At 49.7% G+C, this 26,563-nt stretch overlaps 1 protein-coding gene across 6 annotated transcripts in view; it reads right to left on the bottom strand.

Moving 5' to 3' along the window:
• Positions 1-6,150: 6,150 nt before the first annotated feature.
• Positions 6,151-26,563, bottom strand: part of CUNH19orf47 (chromosome unknown C19orf47 homolog) — a 27,836-nt gene continuing 7,423 nt past the window's right edge. For 4 of the 6 annotated variants that reach the window (XM_037729472.1, XM_017503225.2, XM_017503221.2 and 1 more), the window contains exons 3-9: positions 23,350-23,437; positions 23,142-23,256; positions 18,814-18,895; positions 14,426-14,563; positions 12,240-12,392; positions 9,062-9,132; positions 6,151-7,466 (exon numbers count right to left, since the gene is read on the bottom strand). In XM_037729472.1, coding sequence (XP_037585400.1) covers positions 6,972-7,466; positions 9,062-9,132; positions 12,240-12,392; positions 14,426-14,563; positions 18,814-18,895; positions 23,142-23,256; positions 23,350-23,437 — 1,142 coding nt within the window. In that variant the 3' untranslated portion in view covers positions 6,151-6,971. The remainder of the gene's footprint in view (positions 7,467-9,061; positions 9,133-12,239; positions 12,393-14,425; positions 14,564-18,813; positions 18,896-23,141; positions 23,257-23,349; positions 23,438-26,563) is intronic. The other 2 variants (XM_017503223.2, XM_037729473.1) reach the window with 2 other exon arrangements.

The raw sequence follows: 26,563 nt of genomic DNA, 5'->3' as shown, positions 1-26,563 counted from the left end.
AAAGAGGACAAGGTGTAAAAGGAGAAAGACGCATAGCTTTACAAAGTGGAGAAACTTGACAAACAGATGATGAAGATGAACAAAAACAGTGGTCAATCATGTGGAGAGTGTGTATCCTTGATATGTGATGAAATGACACTTTCTCTTTGAGGTCTTCCTCCAAAAAACACATAACTCCAGTGTAATCACGAGAAAAATATCAGACAAATCCCAGCTGAGGGGCATCCTATAATATACTTGACCAGAACTCTTAGGCATCAAAAACAAGGAAAGTCTGAGCAACCACCACAGCCAAGAGGAGCCTAACGAGACAGGACAACCCTTATTTGTTGGTATAAATGTCTGGCGATACAATGTTATCAAATTTGACAAACATACTATCACGAGACAGGACAACCCTTATTTGTTGGTATAAATGTCTGGCGATACAATGTTATCAAATTTGACAAACATACTATCATATGAGATCCTGGAACAGCAAAAGAAGTTAGGTAAAACCAAGGCAGTCTGAATAAACTACAGACTTTAGTTAATACTCATGGATCACTGATTCATTAATTGTAACAAATATTCCACCTCAATGTCAGATGTCATTAATATTAGGAGTAATGAGTGTGGGGTATACGGCAGCTCTCTATACTATCTTCTCAGTTTTTCTGCAACTCTAAAATTATTCTAATGCCAGGTGCAGTGGCTCATGCCTGTAATCCCAACATTTTGGGAGGCCGAGGTGAGTACACTGCTTGAGTGATGACCTCGTCTCTACAAGAAAAGAAACACCCAGGCGTGGTGGCTCACATCTGTAATCCAAGCACTTTGGGAGACCAAGGCAGGTGGATCATGAGGTTATGAGTTCAAGACCAGCCTGGCCAACACGGTGAAACTCCATCTCTACTAAAAATACAAGGTGGGGGCGCCCGTAATCCCAGCTACTCAGGAGGCTGACAGAGAACTGCTTGAACCCGGGAGGCGGAGGTTGCAGTGAGCGGAGATCATGCTACTGCACTCTTGGAGTTCGAGACTAGCCTGGTCAACATAGTGAAACCCCATCTCTACTAAAAATACAAAATTAGCTGGGTGTGGTAGCAGGCACCTGTAATCCTAGCTACTCAGAAGGCTGAAGCAGGAGAATCGCTTGAACCTGGGAGGTGGAGGTTACAGTGAGCAAAGACTGCACCACTGCACTCCAGCCTGGGTCACAGAGTGAGACTCCATCTCAAAAATTAATTAATTAATTAATTAAAAAATTAGCTGAGCATGGTGGCATGTGCCCATAGCTCCAGCTACTCAGGAGGCTGAGGCAGGAGGATCACTTGGGCTTGGTAGGTGGAGGCTACAGTGAGCTGAGATCATACCACTGCACTCCAGTCTGGGTGACAGAGCGAGACCCTGTCTCAAAATAAATAAAACTGTTCTAAAAATAAAGTCTATTACTTAAAAAAAAAAAAAAAGATAAAAAGATGTAGCCCTGATATTGCAAAGGGAAATGATGTCTCCTCTGCTCCAGGGCCCCGGCAAGCCTTCAAAGTTGGGTGTATAGTTGCAGCAAACTTACCAAACTAAGTCAGGTCAGATGCCCACAGGAGGGGTCGTGGGGGCTGCAGCTCAACCCTTGGCTCATCTCAGCAGCAGGGTGCTTGGGCACTGGAGAAAGGGGTGCTGGGGCGGTCCCAGGCCCTGGCCACCTGTCACAGATACTGCTAGTTTGTATCTGGCTTTCGTATCCACTGATGTGGGCTACCAGAGGAAGGGATGTGTCCAGAGGTGACCTTGTCTCAGGACCACCATCCACACAGAATCACTGCTGGGCTGCTGCGAGTCTGGTTCTGCAATTTAGCATGAGCCCTGGGCTCACTGCACCACCATTTCCTCATCTGTTTATGGGATTAGAATAGGATGTCCCTGCCTTTCATGGTGTTGCCCTCGGGATTCTACAAGTCCAACAACTTAGCCAAGCATTTATTTAGTAATTCCTGGCCCACAGGTGGTAGTCAATGCTAGCTCCCAGCAGCCCCTGACCTGGTTCCTCCAGTGGGCTCCAATTAGAAGAGTCCAGCTGCTCTTCATTCCTTTATGAAGTGGGGTGGTGACTGCGTAAATAAATCACCTGAAGGATGCCAGTCATCTTGGAGAAGAGGCTAGTTCAGATCTGTGATTGACTCATTACTAGTATTTGCACTTAAATAGTGTAATATAATAATGTGTTCTTCAAATTCACCCTGAATTGATCCCATGTGTAAGGAAAGTTGTTTATTCTAGGACTACCTGTAATAGCAGGAGGTTGGAAACAATCTGAATTTCCTTCAAAAGGGAACTGGTTAAATAAATTAGACTAAGGCATATGTATGCTTGTACACGGGTCCTACATGTTCCTCTGCAGTTGTGTGTGTGTGTGTGTGTACCTCACTGGAAAGATTACATAATAAACTGGTAACATTGGTGGCCTCTGGGGAGGGACTAGGGGGCTAGGAGACATTGGAAGATACTTTTTACTATAGAGACTTTTGTGTCTTTTGCATTTTGAACCATGTGAATGTATTCTTACTTTTTTTTTCCCCCCTCAGACAGAGTCTTGCTCTGCTGCCCAGACTGGAGTGCAGTGATATGCAGCTCACTGCAGCCCCAGCCTCCTGAGCTCAAGGGATCCTCCCACTTCAGCCTTTCAAGTAACTGGGAATACAGGCGCGAGCCACTAAACCTGTCTGCGAATGTATTATTTATGCTCAAAAATGCCTAACAGACAGGGCACGGTGGCTCCTGCCTGTAATCCCAACACTTTGGGAGGCTGAGATTGGAGGACTGCTTGAGACCAGGAGTTTGAGACCAGCCTGGGCAACATAGATTCTGTCTCTAAAAAACTAAAATCAAAAAGTGCTTAATAAAATCAGGGAAAAAAAAATCTACCACTGTGGGTCACAGCTGTTGGGGTGGGCTTGGGAGAACTGCTAAGTCAAATGAGTATTGGATGGGCCACTGTGATTCCAGAACAGCTGGGAGGTGGAGGAGGCATCAGCTCAGGTCACAGGATATGACTCTCAAGGCCTACAGCATCCTAGCTGCAAATGCTTCCTAGGACAAGCCAATAGGGTTGGTGCGAACATCTACAAGTGGACAACTCTAGAGAGTCCAAAACCACTATTTTTTTTTTTCTTTTGAGATAGTCTCACTCTGTCACCCAGCCTGGAGTGCAGTGGTGTGATCTCTGCTCACTGCAACCTCTGCCTCCCAGGTTCAAGTGATTCTCATGTCTCAGCCTCCCAAGTAGCTGGGATTACAACCTTGCACCAATATGCTGGCTAATTTTTGTTTTTTTGTAGAGATGGGGTTTTGCCATGTTGGCCAGGCTGGTCCCAAAGTCCTGACCTCAAGTGATCCTCCCACCTCGGCCTCCCAAAGTGCTAGGATTACAGGCATGGGCCACCGTGCCCGGCCCAAAACTTCTGTCTTAAGACCCCGCCCTGCCCCTCCTCCAAAAGGGCTATGTTTCAAATCTGCAATCAAGGCAGCACAGGTGGCTGGGTGCAGTGGCTTATGCCTGTAATGCCAGCACTTTTGGAGGCCAGGGAGAGAGGATCACTTGAGCCCAGGAGTTCAAGACCAGCAACATAGTGAGACCTCGCCTCCATAAAATATAAAATAAATATTTTTAAAAGGCAGCACAGGGTAGGGATTAAGAGGCTTGAAGTCTGCTCCTTGGAGTCAAACCCAGTCCTGCCACCCGCCAGCTGGGTAAGGTCTTCAGCAGTTAACTCCCCTCCCTGTGCCTCTGTAAAGCACAACAGTAAGAGAATCCACCTTGCACAACTAAGCCTTATATGGTAAATAACCTATATATGTTTTTACATTGCAGTTCCTATTGCACATTAAGAAATTACTATGGCTCTTTAATTTAGCAACTAGAATTTCCAGTTCACCCCATCAGTTGTTAAAATTACCCGTGAAGTGGAATCAGAGGAAATTATTAGGAAACAAAGAGGGCTGAGGCTCAGCAGGGAAAGTGTGCATGTGTGAGCTCCTCCTGGTGGCACTGCCCTGAAGGGGCGGCCCCCGGAATCTGAGGGCCAGCATTTGCCATCCTTTGAGGTCAGGCCTCATCCAGTCTCAGGAGGGTATATCCTGGGCTGCTACAGGGTGAGGGGTCTATCACTGCTCTCTACAGCAGTCCCTCATCCTGAAGTCCAGCCCTTCACACCCCACGCCCAGTGCCTGGGACAGTACGTGACACACAGTTGGGCCCCAGATATGACATCGGGAAGATGAAGAAGTTCTGGAGGTGGAGGGTGGTGATGGGTGCACAACAGTGTGAAGGTACTTAATGTCACTGAATGGTACAGCTTAAAATGGTAAAAATGGGCGTGGTGTAGTGGCTCATGCCTGTAGTCTCAGCACTTTGGGAGGCAAGCGGATCACCTAAGGTCAGGAGTTCAAGACCTGCCTGGCCAACATGGTGAAACCCCATCTACTAAAAACACAAAAATTAGCCGGCCATGGTGGCAGGTGCCTCTAATCCCAGCTACCAGGGAGGCTAAGGTGGGAGAATTGCTTGAACCCAGCAGGCAGAGGTTTAAATGAGCTGAGATCATGCCATTGCACTCTAACCTGGGCAAAAAGAGCAAAACTCCATCTCAAAAAAAAAAACCCAATAAAAATAAAATGGTTAAAACAGTAAATTTCACATGATGTATATTTTCCCACAATGAAAATAAATAAATAAATGGATACGATCTAGTCTCATCTTTACCTGCTCCCTCATTAATTCTCCTCCAACCCCCCTGACCTCTCCTAGGCTGTCTGTTTCTGTCAGATCCTGTTAAACAGAGAAAGGGCCCCAGATTCCCTCCTAGGTCCCCTCCAATCTCTATGTTCCTTTTCCAGCTGGTCTGATCAGGCCCTTGGCTTTGATTCCAGCTATACCCTGCGCACTGTCCACAGCCATGGACCCCCAGCCCAGGTGGCCCCCTGAGCCCCAGGGGGGCCCTAACAGGGACAATGTGATCAGAACACAGCCCCCTCCTCCCTGACCTGCTGCTCCCTCCAGTCTCCCCTTCTCCATTAACAGCCGTTCCCCCAAATGATCAGGTCTAACATCTAGGCGGGCCCTGTGATTTTTATCTTCTCCGGGCTCCAACTTCCAACCCATCAGCACATCCCACAGCTCTTCCTCCAAAGCACACCCTAAGCAGCCCAAGCAGCGCTCTTCCCTGCTCCCCACTGCCATCCCCTCACACAGCCACCCTGGCTTCCCACCCGGACTGCTGCAGTTATGTCCACCCCAGCCCTGCCAGCCATTCCTTCTCCTCACAGAAGCCAGAGCAATGGTCCTAAACGAAACTCAGCTCAGTACACCCCGCTCCAAATCCTCCCGACCAGCACTCCTGGTTCACTGTGCATATTCCTCCTCCTTGGTCCAGCGCCCCCAGCCACCTGGCTCCTGCCCACCTACCTCTGCCTTGTGCTGTACAGTGGCCCCACCCTCACTCACAGCCACCAGCCCTCTTCCTGTTCCTTGTCCCACCTCAGCACCTCTGCCCCTGGCTGTCCCTCTGCCTGGAAGCTCCTCCTGAACTTTATGAAGCCACATTCCCAGCTCAACCTCCACGTCATCCCTTCTCAAAGGCCTTCCTATCCCAACCCCTCAAGTGGCCTTGGCCACTTTCTCCTACCCCTTGAACTCCTTGGCCAGCACCACTGCTTCACCTACACCCCACCCCTGGAGAGGCCCCACAGGCAGGGCCTTGGCCAGCCCTGCTCACTGCCTGCTCCCAGCTCCTAGGACAGGCCTGGCTCAGGGGCACTGTACAGCAGGGAGGGGTAAGCGATCAAACCAATGGAAACTCATGGTCTCATAAAGGGAGCCCATCATTTGGAAAGGTGCCAACAGGCAGAGTGGCAGAAGCAGGTGAAATCCATGGGGGAGGGGACAGAGTGACAGAACCACTACGGCTTGTTGGGGGCAGGGGCAGCCTAACTGAATGGTGACTGTGGCCATTAATCCCCTCGACTCAGGGCTGCAGCAGGGACATGGCCCCCATGTATGCAGGAAGCCTGACCTCCAGAGACGCAGCCCAACCCTGTGCCAGCACCCCTCACCTGCACTGCACATGGTGTGAAATAGTCCTGCAACTCACCCTGAAGGAGGTGGGGAAGCAATTTGAAAGTCACAAAAATATATTAAACAGCAGCTGTCTTCACCCTAAGCCCTGGCCTCCCTTCCCAGTGCCCCTTGCCCACCACCCACCAGAGACTTTCAGAGACAAAGACGCCCAGGGCAGGAAAACGGATGCGCCTTGGCCGCAGCCCAGGGTCTGGAGAGGTCCCCCCAGCCTGGGAGTGGAGGGCGGCCAACAGTCTCAACAGGCTCGACGCCACCGCCGACGAGGGGGCCGCTGGGAGGCCGGAGGTACAGGAGGGTCGGGCAGGATGCAGCGGACAGTCGGGCCTTGCCACGGGGACAGAAAACAGAAGAGAAATGAACAGAATGAAGATAGGGAGAGAGAGAAGTCACAGCAGTTGGGGGAGGCGCAGAGGAGTGAGGGAGGTCGATGGGGAGTGGGGGAAGGGAGGCCCTCCAGGTGACACCCACTCAGTTTTGGAGGACAGGGAGGCTAATGAGCTGGGGTCTGAGGCAGCAGACCCTCCTGGTTGGGGAAGGGAATGTAGGAGAGGAAGAGGGCCCCTGGCACTTGGGAGAGGTAGAAAAGTGGGTTCTGCCAAGGCCACAGCCAGAAAAGAAAGCACAGAGGACATGAGAGAAGGGGAGTCCTGGAGTGGGCCAGGCCAGCCGCGACGACCATCCCAGGCTGGGAGAAATGGGGGAATCCCCCAAACGCTCGGGCCCAGCTCCAGAGCCCGAGGGAGACAAGCCATGTCATCCAGGAGCTGGCGGGGAGGCATGATGAAGCCAGGGGCCTGGAGCGGGCCGGGGGCAGATGCCCACGAGCTCTGCTGCCTGTACCCCGCCCACATGTGGGCTAGAAGGTCCTGCGGCCCAGTCTTTTGAACACGCTCACAGTGCCCGCGTGGTCCATCTGGGCACCAAGGCCCTCGCTGGAGCTGCTCCCCCGGGGCCCCACCAGAGTCCTCTTAATGGTGACCTTGACCTCGGCTGAGGACTTACTCTTGGTGCTGGTGACCTGGCTGTCCTGGGCCTCGGGCACAAGGGCAGCTGCGCCCAGTCTCTGGATGATGCTGACTTTAGATAAGGACTCCGGCTTCTTCTCAAGCCCTGACCGTGAGGAAAGTGCCAGGCGCCGCAGTGTCGGGGCAGTGGCCGTTGTCGCTGAGCTTGTGGCCTTAGCTTTGACAGTCAGTGCTGGTTGGGGACTGGCCTTGGCTGGTCCCCGTCCTAACTTCTTCAGGACCCCAGCATACTGCAAGACAGAGCTGCTGCTGTCATTGTCGCTGTCCCAGGCCAGATCCTCATCTGTCTCTGGGGTGGCCCCCAGGCGGCTAAAGACTCCTGTGGGCTGTGGAGGTCAGAGACAAGACGAACGAGTCACTGAGTCACTCAACACACATTCATGGAGAGCTTCTTCCTTTGTGCCTGGCCTCCTAGGACTCACAGTTGGGAGAAACACCCATCAGTGACACCCCAGATAGTGGCAAGAGCCATGATAGGGGGAGTCCAGGGCCCTGGAGGAGCCCAAAGGAAGTATCTGACCTTCCTGGAAGTTCAGGGAAGGCTCCCTGAGAGAGGGGACATCTGAGCTGGAAGTGGGTCCAATAAAGGGGGAAGAGGACAGGTGTGCCATGCAAAGGGAAAGTCATTTGCAAGGTCAGTAGGTGGGGATGAGTGGAGTGGAGAGATTAGTCATTCACTCCACGAATACTTTGAGTCTGCAATCTATATTGTACCTGGTCCTAGGCCAGCAGTGCTAGGGACACAGTGATGACCAAGACAGCCTCAGCTCTGCCCTCATGGGGCTCAATCCAGTGGGGGAGACAGGCTTGGCATCAGAAATGACACAAATGATTCTGCAAGAAGGACAGTAACATATTCTATGATGGGAGAATGGAGAGCTGGAGGGCAGGAGACACAGGCACCTCATCATCAGTCCAGAGGAACTTTCCCTGAGGCACCAACTTTGATGCTAGGTCCTCAAAGATGAATTAGCAAAGGAAAGAGCATGCGCTATGCCCTGAAGGCAAGAAGCATAATCCTGCGTATGGAGCACTCACTACGTGCCCAGCTCTTCACAGGCCTGGATCTTCCACATGATCCCGAGTGTTCCCACTCTCCTTGTGGTGAGATGCTAGGAAGTGAGCAAGCTGAGTGGCTGCACCCTGGGGAGCAGGACACTGGCAGGCAGGGAAGACAGCTGGGGAGATCTGCAATAGTTCACCAACAGGCCTGCACACCCCAGCACCATGCAGGGATGACCTCAACCCTCCAGCTGTCCTAGGAGGTGCGTCTATGCAGATGAGGAGGATGAAGTACAAAGGGCTTAAGTGACATGGCCAGAGCCACAGAGTCAGGCCCCTGCGGGCTTCAGGGTCTACTCTGAACCACACACCATGCCTGGGGTTTGTGGGACTGCAGGCCATGGCAGGAAGTGCGTGCTGCATCAGGAACACAGTGAAAAGTGTCTACAGGGCTTCTGCTGGGGGGACGGGCCCTGTCCTGTGGGCCGCACACACTGCTGCTGTGGGGACTGGGGGTCCATGGCAGCTGTGCAAGACCATTCAGGAAGCTATCATCCTATCCGGACAGGGAGAGGTGGCAGAGGAGGGAGAAGCGGTAGAGTCATCAGACCCACTGACAGATGCAATGGGGAGGGTGGGCAGCCCTGAGATGGGGGCCCAGGAGAGTACTTACTTTGGGGAAGATGCTAAGACCAGTAGGGGACATGGTGGGTGGGAGGCATTCAGGAGTCTCTGGACCCCCAGGGCTGGAAATTAGGAGAGAAGCCAGGGCAGAAGACAGGGACAAACTGCCAGTGCGAAGCCAGGAACCGAGGCTGGAAAGGCAGCCAAGTGATCGGTGAGATACATAAGAGTCAGGAGCATCTCTCAGAGAGGACAAGAGCTCGAATGCCCAGGACTGTTCCCCATCCCCACTCACTTTACTCCCCGTCGTGGTGTCTGCCTTGGTCTCAGCGCCGAGGCGGTCAAACACAGATGTCCTGTGGAGGCCTGCAAGGGAAGTGAGGCCATCAGGGAGAGGCCCCGGTGGGCCAGCCCTAGGCTGAGTACCATACAGACACCAAGGCAGCCCAGACACCAGTAGCTATGGGATAGGCAGGGCCAGACTGTGCTGAGTTGGGTGTTATGTCTACCCTGTTGGCTCACGCTGACCTTAACCCACCCATATCTCGCTGGAGTCACACGTGGGAAAGACCAGCTGCAGCTGGCAGATTCCCTGCACCTCAGCACTAGCTCATGCACTGTGTGCACGGGAACAGTTCTCAGTCCCTGCACATTCCTTCCACTTCTTGGGGTCAGAGGCCTCTGAGAGAATCTGATGAGTGGTAATGCATCCTCCCCTAAATAAATTATAACCTAACAGCCATCAATAGACTGTTTACTAAATTATGGTATATAAATACTCTGGAAATAAAAAATGACCATTAAAAAAAGAATGAAGCAGATCTACCTGCACTAATATGAGAAGATCTCAATTAAAAAGTTATAGAACATGCGCCGGGCATGGCAGGGCATGCCTGTAATCCCTTTGGGAGGCCAAGGCAGGAGGATTACCTGAAACCCAGGACTTTGAGAACAATCTGGGTAATGTAGTGAGACCTTTTCTCTAGATATATATATATGCATGTATGTATGTATGTATGTGTGTGTATATATATATATACATATTCTGAATCCCAAAGATTTTATACACACACACACACACACACACACACACACGAATATATGAACAAAAAAGTTGTAGAACAGGAGTGGTGGCTCACGTCTGTAATCCCAATACTGTGGGAGGCAGTGGTGGGCAGATTGTGTGAGCCTAAGAGTTAGAGATGAGACTTTAAAAATTAGCTGGGCGGGCCGGGCGCGGTGGCTCACGCCTGTAATCCCAGCACTTTGGGAGGCCGAGGCGGGTGGATCACGAGGTCAAGAGATCGAGACCATCCTGGTCAACATAGTGAAACCCCGTCTCTACTAAAAATACAAAAAATCAGCTGGGCGTGGTGGCGCGTGCCTGTAATCCCAGCTACTCAGGAGGCTGGGGCAGGAGAATTGCCTGAACCCAGGAGGCGGAGGTTGCGGTGAGCCGAGATCGCGCCATTGCACTCCAGCCTGGGTAACAAGAGCAAAACTCTGTCTCAAAAAAAAAAAAAAAAATTAGCTGGGCATGGTGGCCAACACCTGTAGTCCCTGCTACCAGGGAGGTAAGGTGGGAACCCAGGAGTTCAAGGCTGCGATGAGCTGTGTTCATACCACAGCACTCCAGCCTAGGCAACAGAACAAGACTCTGTCTCAAAAAAAAAAAAAAAAATGTTAGGTCCAGGCACAGTGGCTCACGCCTGTAATCCCAGCACTTTGGGAGGCCAAGACAGGTGGTTCACCTGAGGTCCGGAGTCTGAGAACAGCCTGAGCAACATGATGAAACCCCGTCTCTATTAAAAATATAAAAATTAGCTGCACATGGTGGAGTGCGCCTGTAATCCCAGCTACTTGGGAGATTGAGGCAGGAGAATCGCTTGAATGCAGAAGGCAGAGGTTGCAGTGAGCTGAGATAATGCCACTACACTCCAGCCTAGGCAACAGAACGAGACTGTCTCAAAAAAAAAAAAGTTATAGAACAATACTGACATTATAAACACAAATGCTATTTGTATTTAAAAATGAAAAACTAGGTCAGGTGCAGTAGCTCACACCTGTAATCCTAGCGATTTGGAAGGCTGAAGTGGGCAGATCACTTGAGCTCAGGAGTTCAAGACCAGCCTGGGCAACATAGCAAAACCCCATCTCTACAAAAAAACACAAAAATTAGGTGGGCGTGGTGGTGCATGCTATAGTCCCAGCTACTCGTGAGGCTGAGGCAGGACTGCTTGAACCTCGGAGGTCGAGGAAGCTGCAATGAATCAACATGGTGCCACTGCACCCCAGCCTGGGTGAAGTGAGGCCCTGTCTCAAAAAAATAAAAATTAAAACTAAAAAAGAAAAACTGCCTATATATGTGTACATATACGTACATAGATGTTGGTCTGGAGAGGTTAACAAGAGACAGGGACATGGGAGGGAGGAAAAAGAGTTTTGTTTTGTTTTGTTTTGTTTAATTTTTGGTTTTTTTTTTAGAGACGGGGTTTCACCATGTTGGCCAAGAGGGTCTCGATCTCTTGACCTTGTGATCCACCTGCCTCAGCCTCCCAAAGTGCTGGGATTACACAGTAGTGAGCCACCGCGCCCGGCCTAAGAGTTTTGTTTTGTTTTGAGACAGAGTCTCGCTCTGTCGCCAGGCTGGAGTGCAGTGTCACAATATTGGCTCACTGCAACCTCTACCCACCAGGTTTAAGCAATTCTTGTATCTCAGCCTGCCAAGTAGCTAGGACTACAGGCGTGCCCCACCACACCCAGCTAATTTTTTTTTTATTTTTTAGTAGAGACAGGGTTTTACCATGTTGGCCAGGATGGTTTTGATGTCTTGACCTCGTGATCTGCCCGCCTCAGCCTCCCAAAGCGCTGGGATTACAAGTGTGAGCCACTGCACCCAGCAAGAGTTTGTTTTTACTGAATATGTTTCCGAAAGTGCTGGAGCAACAAGCATAGGCCACCATCCCCAGCCTTTTGTTTTTTTTTAATAGAGACAGCATGCTTGAACTCCTAGGCTCAAGTGATCTTCCTGCCCCAATCTCCAAGTTCCGGGATCACAGCTGTGCGTCACCATGCCCAGCCAAGAGATCATCTCTGTACTTCCAGATACAAGGCCTAGCTTTGGACTATATCTCCACTTGTCTTCTGGCTCACAATAATGGTGCCATTTTGGAGTATTTGCCCTTGGCCAGGCATGGTCACTCATTTTACAGCAGGCCATTGCTCTATCCTTGCGCCTGCCCCTTGGGGAAGAGGCGCCAAGGAGCCCAGCTACACTAACTGCAGGATCAGAGGGCACAGGTATTGCGTCTCCCTCCTCTGTGGCCACCATCGCCGTCCCCTTGACCTAAGGCTCCTGCATCCCCCATTAGAGCCTACTTCTCTGCCACCGTCTGTAGGATATGACGGGCCCTGTGTGATGCAGCAGGAAGGACACGGTCTCTGCAGGGAAGCACAGCCTGATGGGTCAGTACCTTTTGCTGCCTGCTGCTGCTCCAGGATCTTGCGGGTGCGGGGTGTGGTGCCTTTGGGCATGTTGATTACATACTTCCCCTCCATCTCAGCAGTGACCCGGCGCCGCTTGGCAGGAACAGCCAGGCTCTCCTCCTCCTGGCGGGCTAGGGCTGCTGGGGGAACAAAGAGGGGGTATCAGCACCCTCTGAGACAGAATGTTCTCCCAGGATGGAGGCCAGACACCAGGTGTCCTTTATTACCACACGTTCACATGACTGGAATCCCCAACCACCCACATCACCACTGACTGAACCACCGAGAAACTCAGGTCTGTGCAACACGAGATCACAGAAGATGCCCAGGATTCCCAGGCTGTGGCAGGCCTCCTAGGCTTCCTGTGGCTCTGTCCCTGTTCCGAGCAGGCTCATGGCCCAGCTCAGCCCACATCCCCTCAGATGGAGAACCTGCTGGGTGGTGGAAAGGTTCTACAGCTCCAAGCAGGCAGCGCTTTTACGGCTGCACTCACTTTTCAACAAGCACTTGAGGTGTGTACACTTATGAGTTGTGGATTGTACGTAACTCACATCTTAATTTAAAAAATGAATCCCCTCAAACGTGTTAAGGGTTAAAAGAGCCAGTTGCTCCCAGGCTCACCGTCTTGACAATAACTTATAAACTGATTTTAACTTCTTTTTTTTTTTGAGATGGAGTTTTCGTTTTTGTTGCCCAGTCTGAAGTACAATGGCACAATCTTAGCTCACTACAACCCTACAACTTCTGCCTCCCAGGTTCAAGCGATTCTCCTGCCTCAGCCTTCCAAGTAGCTGGGATTACAGGCATGTGCCATAGCGCCTAGCTAATTTTTGTATGTTTGGTAGGGACAGGGTTTCACCCTGTTGGTCAGGCTGGTCTTGAACTGACCTCAGGTGATCTGCCCTCCTCGGCCTCCCAAAGTGCTGGGATTACAGGCATGAGCCATCACACCTGGCCTACTTTTTTTTTTTTTAATGTAGAGACAGGGTTTCGTCATCTTGTCCAGGTTGGTCTTGAACCCCTGGGCTCAAGCGATGTTCCGGCCTTAGCCTCCCAAAGTGCTGGGATTACAGGCATGAGCCATCACACCTGGCCTACTTTTTTTTTTTTTAATGTAGAGACAGGGTTTCGTCATCTTGTCCAGGTTGGTCTTGAACCCCTGGGCTCAAGCGATGTTCCGGCCTTAGCCTCCCAAAGTGCTGGGATTACAGGCGTGAGCCACCACGCCCAGCCTTTTTTGCTCATGGCACACAAATCAAAGGCCAGAAGAGGGTGAGGCACTTCCAAACCTGCAGGACAAAGGGGAGACTTTGTGATGGAGGTGGATGGGGTGTGATGGGAGTGGGTGTCAGAAACATGAAGTGTCTTGGGCCTCAGTTTCCACATTTGCCTTATGACACCATGAAGTCATTGCTGTGAGGATGGGTCCAGCAAAGGCATAAGAGCATGGTGGATGGGAAGGCTTGGGAGCCAGGGACTACAGGCCCACCCCAGTTCTCAAGCTGAGACCTGGGGGAGCACAGAGGCCAACATGGAGCAGTCTGGGGAGGAAGACTGCACAGGCCAAGGGGTCACCAAAGGCAAAAGGCCCATGATGGCAAGGAGGCTAGACGGGAGCAAGTGAGCATGCAAAGTGGGGAGATGCAAGAGATGAATCCACATGATACAGGGCCCTACAGACCACGTGGGGAAGATGCCTTTTATTCCTGGAATAACGGGAAACCCTGGAAAGTTCCAGCCCAGGGGGTTATAGGATCAGACTGTAGGGCTTCAAGGATCCCTTGGCTGCTGAAAAGAGGCCAAGAGGTTCTTTACCTTTGACCCTAGGCATTAAGCACAGAGCCGGGTACAAGTCGGGGGCTTGGTGACCACCTGTTTACAAAGCCTGAACCCCTGCATGAGAAGGCAATGCACACATGCCTCAACACACTAACTTAGGTGCCTCTGTTCATCCTCCCGGTGGGGTATCACCACCCCCCATGCTACAGAAGTACAAAGTGAGGCCCGCAGTCATATGGCAACTTGCAAGTTTATAGAGGTGATTCAGGCCAAATGCTTTATATACCTTGTGGTCTTCAAAGCACTTTACAGTATTGGGAGCATGACCCCCAACACCTCCTACCAACCCACATTCCCGCCCTGCTCCTCCCACCACCTGCCCATGTGCCCTCACCAGTGGCTTTGGCACTCTTTGCTGCCATTTTGTTGGACACAGTGACCGAGATCTTGGAGGTGCTAGTGTCCGGGCGCCTGGGGGGCGTGTTGGGTGGGGAGTCACGGTTTAGGCTATTGGTGATCATTCGAGAGGCAGCTGCAGGAAGAAAAGGGGAGAGTCCGGTCAGGTGGGATCCTGGGAGACAGGCCTCAATCCAGCAGTCTGAGGATGGAGAAGCTGAGCCTTGGGACTGAATAAGATGGTCAGCTAGTGTCACTCTGGGGCTGCATAGTCCTCGTGATGGGGATGCTTGCGGACAGGGTGGGCTGCATCTCCCCAGGAACTAGCCCATCCCTCCCTACCCTAGGAGCCTTTCCTGAGGCTCTAGACCACACTAGTTCCAATCACACCTCACCCATCAGTCACCCAGCCTCGTGCTGAGTTCTCTCCCCTCCCTGAGTTGCTTCAGCCATGCTTGTCTCCAGGATCTTCCTTACCCAGCAAGTAGACACCTCCTCAGGGTCCTTGCTGTTCCTTCTGCCTGACATGCGGTTCCCCAAGTACAGCGGAATTGCTGTGTCTCATCATTCAAGCCTCCTCTCTGATGGCAACTCCTCAGAGAAAACTTCCCTGACCACCCCATAAAAACAGCACCTCCTTACCCACTTAATCACTTTCATTTTCTTCACGGCTCTTACAGCTATCTGACATTAAACTATATTTGTTTACTGGTAAATTCACTCACAAGAACGCAAGCTCCAAGAGGAGGCTGTGTCTGTTTACTGCTGTATCCCAGTGCCTAAAGTAGTTTCTGAACGGGGGTGCACACCTGTAATCCCTGTACTTTGGGAGGGGGAGGCGGGTGGATCACTTGAGGTCAGTTCAAGACCAGCCTGGGCAACATGACAAAACCCCATCTCCACCAAAATACAAAAAGTTAGCCAGGCATGGTGGCACATGCCTGTAGTCCCAGCTACTCAGGGGTCTGAGGCAGGAGGATCACTTGAACCCAGGAGGTCAAGGCTGCAGTGAGCTATGATCACACCGCTGCACTCTAGCCTGGGCAAGAGAGTGAAACTCAGTGTCAAAAAAAAAAAAAGAAAACTATATTAAACCATTACAGCCCATTTAACAAAATGTGACCCCCAAGTACCCACCACCCAGGTGAGGCATCAGGGCATTATTGGTGCCCAGAAGTCCCAGGACAGATCCCTCCCCATCAGACCTCCTCCCTCTCTGCAGGAAGAAATTCTTGGTCTTCAGGCCTGCTCTCTCTCCTCTGTTAATGATTTGAGATATACCATAGCGCTTCTTCAGACATTTCTCAGGTTGGATGGGGTGGCTTTATATCCAGTGGCTGCAAACTCTCTGGCTATGCAGAATCTGTCCTGTGAGAATCTCCATTCACAACACTCTTTACCTAGCTGAGTGCAACACCATCAGGATTTTCTGCTATAAAAGGCAAGCTGTGAAGAGGGCCCTGCCTTTCAGGCTGTGCCCAGAGGGAAGTGTGCTGCTGAAAAGATGTCAGGAATGTGATGCTTTATCGTCATGACAGGCAAGCACCATTTGGGTGGAGGTTGAGCAGCCAACTCTATCTTTACTCGGTTGCATATGAGTTGCAGTCAGGATATCAGAGAACAAAAATCTGTTCTCTTTCTCCCTCCTGACAGAACACATTTGATGATATGACGTGTGTAAAAGTGATCATCTCAGGAATGCTGTTTTTGGGGCATTCTTCCCACCCCTTTCCTTCTTTGCCTATTTCCCCTTCTCTTTTTATTTTTTTCTCTTTTTTTTTTTTCCTAAGAGACAAGGTCTCACTCTGTTTCCCAGGGTGATGGAGTGCAGTGCTGCCATCATAACTCACTGAGGCCTCAAAGTCCTGGGCTCCAGCAATCCTCCCACCTCAGCCTCCCAAGTAGCTAGGACTACAGGCACATGCTACCACACACAACTAATTTAATAACTTGTGTAGAGACAGGGTCTCACGATGTTGCCCAGGCTGGTCTCAAGTGATCCTCCCACGTGGGCCTCCCAAAGTGCTTGGATTAAAGGCAAAGGCCACCATACCCAGCTGCAAATTTCATTTACAAAGATTTGAAAGACTGGTAAAACTAATGTGTGCTGTTAGCAATCAGGGTAGTGGGTACCCTGGAGACAATGTGATCACTGGGAGAGGGCACAGGGGGACTCTGACAGGCTGGTCATATTTCCGTGGCTGGATTTGGGTACTGACTACATAGGTATCACGTCTATGAAAGCCACCCACTGTACTCTTATGATTGAACCCTTTTCTGAATGTACGTTATGGGGGAGTGTTACAGAAATGAACCCTAATTTGCTCAGCCTTTCTGCATCCATGCCTTTGGGTAGGCCCTGCCCACACTGACTCGGGACTTAGCCATGTAATCTGCTTTGGCCAATAGGACAAGAACAAATGTTGTGCAAGCAGAGGCTTAAGAGGTGTTTTGCGTACTGGGGCCAGCCCTCCTCTGCTGCTTTTGGGAACCCTGCAACCACCACTGTTAACATGCCCAGGCTAGCCTGCTAGATGATTATGAACATGTAGCCATGTCACCCTGTGGGCCCAGATAACATGAGGAAAACCATCAGATATGTGAATGAGGCCATAAACCCAGCTTCAATCTAGCTGCCAGGTGACCAATAAAATCAGCTGAGTTGGCCTACAGCAGAACGGACCAGCCAGCCCATGAAATCATGAGAAATAAATGCCCATGTTTTAGCAAGGCATGGTGGCTTGTGCCTGTAATCCCAGCTATTTAGGAGGCTGAGGTGGGAGGATCACTTGAGGCCAGGACTCTTAGGCTACAGTGAGCTATGAATGCACCACTACCCTCCAGCCTGGGCAAGAGAGTGAGACTCTCATCTCAAGAAATGAAAATACATGTCTCTCTGTGTGTGTGTAGGTGTGTGTGTTTTTTTGAGATGAAGTCTTGCTCTGTTGCCAGGCTGGAGTGAAGTGGCACAATCTTGGCTAACTGCAACCTATGCCTCCCGAGTTCAAGTGATTCTCCTGCCTCAGCCTCCCATGTAGCTGGAAGTACAGGCACGCACCACCATGCCCAGGTGATTTTTATATTTTTAGTAGAGGTGGGGTTTCACCATGTTGGCCAGGACGGTTCCGGTCTCTTGAGCTCGTGATCTACCCGTTTTGGCCTCCCAGAGTGCTGGGATTACAGGCGTGAGCCACCGCGCCAGGCCCACATGTCTGTGTTTTAAAGCACAGTTTTGGGGCAGCTTAGTTATCATCAAAGGGAAGCTAATGTGTATGTTAAAATTTAGAAATTTACTTTTAAAAAGCAAAAATAGCCAGGTGCAGTGGCTCGTGCCTGTACTCTGGGAGGCTGAGATGGATGGATCACTTGAGGACCAGCCTGGCAAATGTGGCAAAACCCTGTCTCTACTAAAAATACAAAAATTAGCTGGGCATGGTGGCACACACCTGTAATCCCAGCTACTTGGATGACTGAGGCTCAAGAATCACTTGAACTTGGGAGGCAGAGGTTGTAGTGAGCTGACATCGTGCCACTGCACTCCAACACGGGCAACACAGTGAGACTCTGTCTCAAAAAAAATTTAAAAAGAGGCCAGGTGCGGTGGCAGCTCACACCTGTAATCCCAGCACTTTGGGAGGGCGGGCCAGGTGGATCACCTGAGGTGTTTGAGACCAGCCTGGCCAACAGGGTGAAATCCCATTTCTACTAAAAATACAAAAATTAGCCAGGCATGGTGGCATGCACCTGTAATCCCAGCTCCTCGGGAGGCTGAGGCAGGAGAATCACTTAAACCTCAGAGGTGAAGGTTGCAGTGGGCCGAGAGCACGGTACTGCACTCCATCTTTGGTGACAGAGTGAGACTCCATCTCAAAAAAAAAAAAAGAAAAAAGAAAAAGTATAAATACAGTCAATACTCATCATTCATAGATTCCATATTTGCAAATTTGCCTACTCATTAAAATGTCTTTGTAATCCCAAAATCAATACAGGCAGTGCTTTCACTGTCATTCACAGACATACAGAGGGAACAATCTGAGTCGCTCCAGACATGTTCCCAAATGAGAGCAAAGAAGGCATTCTCACCCTCTTGTTTCAGGTCCCACTCTGTAAACAAGTATCCTTTGCCCTGTCTACTTGATGCCACAAATGTGAACATTTTTCATATTTTTGTTGGTGATTTTGCTGTTTAAAACAGCCCCCTGGCCAGGGGTGGTGGCTCACACCTATAATCCTAGCTACTCAGGACACTGAGGCAGGAGAATTGCTTGAACCCAGGAGGCGGAGGTTGTGGTGAGCCAACATTGCGCCACTGCACTCCAGCCTCGGCAACAAGAGCGAAACTCTTTCTCAAATCAAGGAAAAGAGGCCTGAAGAGTTAGGACTCACCACTAGTTGTGCCACGACGAATCTCGCCTGCGAGGGGGCTGGGGCTAGAGGGCACTGACTCAGTGGCTGCTTTGCACATGTCCTGTAAAAAAAAGAACAGGCACCTGGGTCACCACAGCAGAATCATGGACCTAGAGATCTAAGCAACACCAGTAGGATCAGCATCTGATTGCCAGAGAAGATTGTAACACATTTCACTCCTAACCACAAGCAAGCATCAGACATCCCCAAACTGAGGGGCACAGTATAAAATATTTGACCAATACTCTACAAAACTATCACATTCATTGCAAAGAATCAGGCCAGGTGCAGTGGCTCATGCCTGTAATCCCAGCACTTCGGGAGGCCGAGGCGAGTGGGTCACCTGAGGTCAGGAATTTGAGACCAGCCTGGCCAACATAGTGAAACCTGGTCTCTTTACTAAAAATACAAAAATTAGCCAGGGATGGTGGTGCACACGTGTAATCCCAGCTACTCGGGGGGCTCAGGCAGGAGAATCAATTGAACCCAGGAGGCAGAGGCTGCAGTGAGCTAAGATTGTGCCACTATATTCCAGCCTGGGCAACAGAGTGAGGCTCCTCCATCTCAAAAACAAAAAAATACTACAAAACTCATATATTATAAGAGAAAAGGAAACATAAGTAAATGCAATGCAATGTGGTATCCTGGATTGGATCTTAGAACAGATTATTGGTTTTCTTTTCCTTTTTTTTTTGAGACAGGGTCTCACCGTGTTGCCCAGACTCAAGCGATCCTTCCTTCTTAGCCTACCAAGTAGCCAGGACCACAGGTGCCAAACCACCATGCCTGGCTAACTTTTTGTATTTTGGGTAGAGATGAGGAGTCTGGTCAAAACAGATTACTGGTGGAAAGAAAAACGGATGGAATCCACATACTCAAAAAGAGATGGGGAAAAAAAAGGGCCATACGTGGTGGCTCATGCCTATAATTCCAACTACTTGGAAGGCTAGGGCAGGAGGACTGCCTAAACTCAGGAATTCAAGACTAGCCTGGGCAACAAAGTGAGACCCCATCTCTATTTTAAAAAGAGCTGGGAGCTGTGGGTCATGCCTGTAATCCCGGCTTTTAGGGAGGCAGAGGCGGGAGGATAGCTTGAGCCCAGGAGTTCGAGACCTGCCTGGGGAATATAGTAAGGCCCTATTCTCCACAAAAAGAAAAAAACAGAAAGACAAAAAAAATAATAATAAGCATAAAAAAAAAGAAAAAAAGAAAGCCACAGTCTGTAATTTAGTTAACAGTAGTATACTAATGTTAATTTCTTAATTTTGACAAATGTATCATGGTTATGTAAGATGTTAACATCAGAGGAAGCTTGGTGAAGAAAACACAGAAGCTTTTTTTTTTTTTTGAGATGGAGTCTTGCTCTGTCACCCTGGCAGGAGTGCAGTGGCATGATCTCGGCTAACTGCAACCTCTGCCTTCTGGGTTCAAGCAATTCTCCTGCCTCAGCCTCCCAAGTAACTGGGACTACAGGTACCACCACCATGCCCAGCTAATTTTTATATTTCTTAGTAGAGATGGGGTTTCACCATGTTGGCCAGGATGGTCTCGACCTCATGACCTCATGATCCACCCCCCCAGCCTCCCAAAGTACTGGGATTACAGGCTTCAGCTACCACATCCAGCCAACACAGAAGCTTTCTATACTGTTATCTGAACTTTTCTATAAATCCATAATTATTCTCAAATTTAGAAGTTTTGGCCAGGTGCAGTGGCTCACACCTGTAATTCCAGCACTTTGGGAGGCCATGGCAGGTGGATCACTTGAGACCAGGAGTTCAAGACAAGCCTAGCCAACGTGGTGAAACCCCGTCTCTATCAAAAAATACAAAAATTAGCCGGATGTGGTGGCACGCACCTGTAATCTCAGCTACTCAGTAGGCTAAGCCAAAAGAATCACTTGAACCCAGGAGGTAGAGGTTGCAGTGAGCCAAGATCACATCACCGCACCTCAGAGCCAGACACCGTCTCAAAAAAAAAAAAATTATTTTTAAATTATAGTTTAAAGGAAAAAAAATGTTTTGCTCAGTGACCTTCTCCATAACAACTCAGATAATGCCCCTGGCTTGAGAAAGCCCTCACTGTAGGTTCCTGTCCTGGATGATAGAGAAATGAAGGCCTATTCCTGGGATGGTAGAAGCCATTCCATTAAAAATAATGAGAATAGGCCAGGCGCAGTGGCTCATGCCTGTAATCCCAGCACTTCGGGAGGCTGAGGCAGGTAGCTCACAAGGTCAGATCAAAACCATCCTGGCTAACACAGTGAAAACCCCTCTCTACTAAAAATACAAAAAATTAGCTGAGCATGGTGGCATTTGCCTGTAGTCCCAGCTACCCAGGAGACTAAGGCAGGAGAATCACTTGAACCCGGGAAGTGGAGGTTGCAGTGAGCCGAGATGGCGCCACTGCACTTGAGCTTGTGTGACAGAGCAAAACTCCATCTCAAAAAAAAAAATGAGAATAACCACAGCAGCTACCATTTGGTAAGTGGAGTGCTTGAGAGCAAAGATGTAGAGCAAGTTTCCTTCTCAATCAAGTGGAGGAGGAAGTAAGTTCATACAGATGAAGGATGGAGAGGCCAGGTACCATAGCTCATGCCTGCAATCCCAGCACTTTGGAAGGCCAAGATGAGAGAATTGTTTGAGGAGTTTGAGACCAGCCTGGCAACAGTGAGACATGCGTCTCTACAAAAAATTTAAAACTTAGCCAAGCATGGTGCCATGTACTTGCAGTCCCAGCTACTGAGGGGCTTACTGATTGGTTGAGCCCAGGAGTTTGAGGCTGCAGTAAGCTGTGATTTTACCACTGCACTCCAGCCTGGGCGCCAGAGTAAGACCCTGTCTAAAAATGGATGAAAGATGGCTGGGTACAATGGCTCACACCTGTAATCCCAGACCTTTGGGAGGCCAGGGCAGGTGGATCACCTGAGGCCAGGAGTTCAAGACCAACCTGGGCAATATGGCAAAACCTCATCTCTACTAAAATTAAAAAGCACAGCTAGGAGTTGTGATGCACAGCGGTAATCTCAACCACTCAGGTGACTGAGGTATGAGAATCTCTTGAACTTGGGAGGCAGAGGCTACAATGAGCCAAGATAGCATCACTGCACTCCAGGCTGGGAAACAGGGCGGGATTCTATCTCAGTAAAATAAATGAAAGAGGCCAGGTGCAGTGGCATATGCCTGTAGTCCCAGCTACTCAGGAGGCTAGGATGGGAGAATCACTTGAACCTGGGAGGCGGAGGTTGCAGTGAGTTGAGATCGTGCCACTGCACTCTAGCCTGGGCAATGCAGCAAAACGCTGTCTCAAAAATAAAACAAACAAGTAAAGGAAGAAAGGGAGGGATGGAGGGAAAGACAGAGAGAGAGAGACGAAAGGAAGGGGGGGGAAGGAAGGAAGGAAGGAAGGAAGGGAGAAAGAAAGACCAAAAAAATAAAAAGAGAAAGAGAGAAAGAAAGAGGGGGAGGGGAGAGGGAGGGAGGGAGGGAGGAAGGGAGGGGAGAGAAAGAGGGGGTGGGAAGGAAGGGAGAGAGGGAGGGAGGGAGAGAGAGGATGGATGGAGTCAGTGCCTGATAGGCCACAGCAAGTGCTTGATAAGTATTAGCTATTATATTAATAACTTAATGAGTACCTCATACAGGTCTGGTGCTCAGAGCCACATACACTATCTGGTAGGTGGCCACAGCCACGCTAGCATCAGGGCTGTGTGAAAAGCCCACTCTAAGAGACCCAGGAAGGTTGGTCACTACAAGTGGATGGGTCAAGACTGGAATGTCCAGGTTGTGAGCCAGGTTGCCTTCGGGGTCCCACATAGGAAGCTGCTGTCCCAGAGATGATAAGAAAGATTAGCATTATCTTCCTTGTGATAATAATTATTACAGAGGGACCCGAATACAGGCAGTTTCCACTGTGCTAGTGTTTTACATAGCTTGATACTCACAACCAGGGCTGGGCACAGTAGCTCATGCCAGAAATCCCAGCCCTTTGGGAGGCTGAGGCAGGAAGATGGCCTGAGCCCAGCAGTTCAATATTAGCTTGGGCAACATGGTGAGACACCACCTCAAAAAAAAAAAAGAAAAACACAAAAAACCACCCTTTAAGATAGGTTTGCCTCTCTCTTTTTCACAGATGGAGAAAGTAAGCTTAGAGAGGCTGGGCAATGTGCCCAGTGTCACATAGCAAAAGGCTGAACCCACCCTGGAACCTGGGTCGGCCTGCCTCTGCTGCCAGGCATCCCATTGGCTCTGCAACTGCCCCTCCACCTCCATGCCAAACCCAGAGACAGAGGGGCTGGGCACATCACCCACCTGACGGTGCACCACCTTGGCATGCTTGAGAATGGCAATGATGTCGCCCACCACGGTCACACCCAGCTCATTCATGATCTCCTTATTGAGATCCAGCAGCATGCTCTTCTGAATCCTGAAGGGGAAGGTCAGTGGTGAGGCCCCAGGTGGGCCAGAGTGGGTAGGCCAGCCAGCTCCCCACCATTCCTCCCCAAGGTCAGCCCCTCACCTATTATCCACAAACATCACGGCATAATTGACAGCAGGTCCTGGAGGAATGCCGGCTTCCTTAAAGAACTGGATCCACTCGGAAGTGGCTGTGGGGTTGGACAGGGCTCATTATTCACAGTGTCCTCTCCAGAGAACAGCATTAACAAAACCACAGTCACAGCGGCTCCCACAAACTAAATGTGCATCGCATGCCAGGCCCTGCGAGGGCTTCACACACACACGTTGGGACGGAGCCTTCCTGACCCGGTGAGGTAAGCAGTATTAAGACTTCCCTGAGCTGCCAACGAGGAAATGGAGGCAGGGAAAGGCTGGATACCCCACCCAAAGCCACAATGCTAACAAGGGACAGAGCTCCCAAACCTTTACCCCAGCCCTTCTCCTTACAGCTCTGCTCCACCCCAGTGCTGGCTCTCTGCATCACTATACATGCTTGGCCCGTGACTGATTTAGGGTAACTAAGACTCTGGGTTCTCTGCCCTAGTCCCCATCAGCCAGCCTAGGCCCAGTGGATGACAGGATCCACAGGTGACAGAGCCAGCCCATAAGCCTTGCCAAGCCCCCTACCCGCCACAGTAGCAAATCTCCCTCAGAGATAGGCATGGAAGTTAATAATACGGGCTTCGGAGTTGGGTTCGAATCCTAACTCTGCGATTTCCCGATGGAGGGACTTTGGGTAAGTTAACTCTTGGTGCCTTGGTTTCCTCATCTGTAAACCATGGGAAAACAGATTTGACAAGTGTTTACCCAGCATTTGGCAAAGGATAGGTCCTGTCCTACGCACTGGGGATATCGCAAGTCACAAGATGAAGTCCCTGGCCTTGTGGAGCTGAGATTTTAGTGATAACAGCACCAATGTCTTTGTGTCACTGTGCAGACTCAATGAGAAACTCCATATAAAAGGCTTTAAATGAAGCCTGACCCAGAGGACATCCTCAAACCATGTCAGCTATTATTCTTATCATTACTATTGCTCCCATCACCACTAAACGGAGTCACGGCCAAGACCAGGCAGACCCTACCTACAAAACTTTATTCTTTCTAAATTTTCTTGGCTTCTTGGTGGGTGGGACCCTCACACTGACCCTAACCTGCCAGGCCAGGTAGTAGCTAAGATCACTGATTCCAAGTAAGATTTTTTTTTTTCACATTTTGACATCTCTGAAACTAGGATCTACTTCATGATTGACAGTGTGCCATGGTTTAATTAGCCAACTGTTTTTCTTTCTCAGTACATCTAACAATCCATGCTATTTTAGATTAGAAGAAATTTGTTATTACTTCACCCATTTTGGTTTTAAGAAAATAGAGACTCAGAGCAGGAAAGCAGACACCCTACAGATCAGACGTTACATGGTGGCAGTGCAGGGCTCCGGTGAAGGCCCACCCAGCCACAGGCCGGTTACCCAGGGTACTGACTGGCCCTTGGGGACTGTGGCTGGCAAGGAGCTCATGTCCTTAGGATTTCCTCCGCCAGGCCACAGGAAAGGAAAATACCATTTTCCTGAAAGATATACCCTACTTCAGAAATGTTAAGTTGTGCAATGATGTAAGTCTTGGAATCAGTGAGACTGGCGTGTTGCACACAGCAGGAGACATGTACAAGAATATTCATAGCAGTATGTCTGCAACAGCTCCAACCCACTAACAATGCAATATCCATTGACAGTAGCATTGATAAACATATGGTGGTCACTCACAAGTGAAATACTATACAGCAGTGAAAAGGAAGGCAACATAGATGGCCCTTAGACATTATATTGAGCAAAAGAAGCCAGATACAAAAGAATACAAGGTATGATTTCAGTTGTATAAATTCAAAACCAAAGTCTATAGAATAAGAATGTCCCATTGGTAATACAACCAGAAAGAAAGGCAAAGAAGGCCAGGCGCAGAAGCTCACACCTATAATCCCAGCACTTTGGGAGGCCAAGGTGGGCAGATCACCTGAGGTCAGTAGTTCAAGACCAGCCTGACCAACATGGAGAAACCCCAACTCTATTAAAATACAAAATTAGCCAGATGTGATGGTGCGTGCCTATAATCCCAGCTACTCGGGAGGCTGAGGCAAGAGAACAGCTTGAACTCAGGAGGTGGAGGTAGTGGCGAGCCGAGGTCGTGCCATTGCACTACCGCCTGGGCCACAAGAGCAAAACTCTATCTAAAAAAAAAGAAAAAAAATTAATCTAAAAAAAAAAAAAAAAGGGTAAGAAAAGATGTTCACAAAATGTCAGAGAGTGGTTTATTCCATATGAAGGAAAAAGGGGAATGAGATTGGGGCAGGACTCTCAGGGGGCTGACAATATTCTCTTTATTGACCTGAATGGGTAAAAGGTTTGGTTTTTAAAATCTTTTTATGGAACTATAGTGTACATGCACAAAAGTACACAAGTCAATAGATCTCCCTAAACCAGACACATCTATGTAACCAGCACCCAAATCAAGAAATGAGATACTTCCAACACCTCAGAACCCCCTTGTATTCCCTTTGGAGTATCTACTCACTCCTTCCCAGAGGCAGCCACCACCTTCTAACAAAATAGATTGATTTTGCTTGCTTCTATGCTTTATATAAATGGAATTATAAAGAACGCAGGTGGCCAGGTAAGGTGGTTCACGCCTGTAATCCCAGCACTTTGGGAGGCCAAGGCAGGTGGATCACGAGGTCAAGAGATTCAGACCATCCTGGCCAACATGGTGAAACCCCGTCACTACTAAAAATACAAAAATTAGCTGGGCATGGTGGCACGCACCTGTAGTCCCAGCTACTTGGGAAGCTGAGGCAGGAGAATCGCTTGAACCTGGGAGGCAGAGCCTGCAGTGAGCTAAGATCGTACCACTGCACTCCAGTCTGGCAACAGGGTGAGGCTCTGTCTCAAAAAGAAAAAAAAAAAAGAGAGAGAATACAGGCCAGGCGCAGTGGTTCACGTGTATAATCCCAGCACTTTGGAAGGCTGAGGCAGAAGAATGACTTGAGCACAGGAGATCAAGACCAGGCTGGGCAACAGGGCAAAACCTCATCTCATTAAAAAAAATACAAAAATTAGCCAGGCATGATGATACGTGCCTATAGCCCTGCTATAGGCTGGGAGGATCACCTGAACCTGGGAGGTGGAGGCTGCAGTGAGCCAAGATTGCACTACTGCAGTCCAGCAGCCTAGGCAACAGAGTGTGAGTCTGTCTCAAAAATAAATAAATAAAAAAATAAATACACT

This window comes from Cebus imitator, unplaced genomic scaffold (assembly GCF_001604975.1).
Source record: "Cebus imitator isolate Cc_AM_T3 unplaced genomic scaffold, Cebus_imitator-1.0 Scaffold306, whole genome shotgun sequence".
Lineage (NCBI taxonomy): Eukaryota > Metazoa > Chordata > Mammalia > Primates > Cebidae > Cebus > Cebus imitator.
Note: the sequence above shows the minus strand (reverse complement) of the source record. Positions and strands in the feature narration are given on the sequence as shown.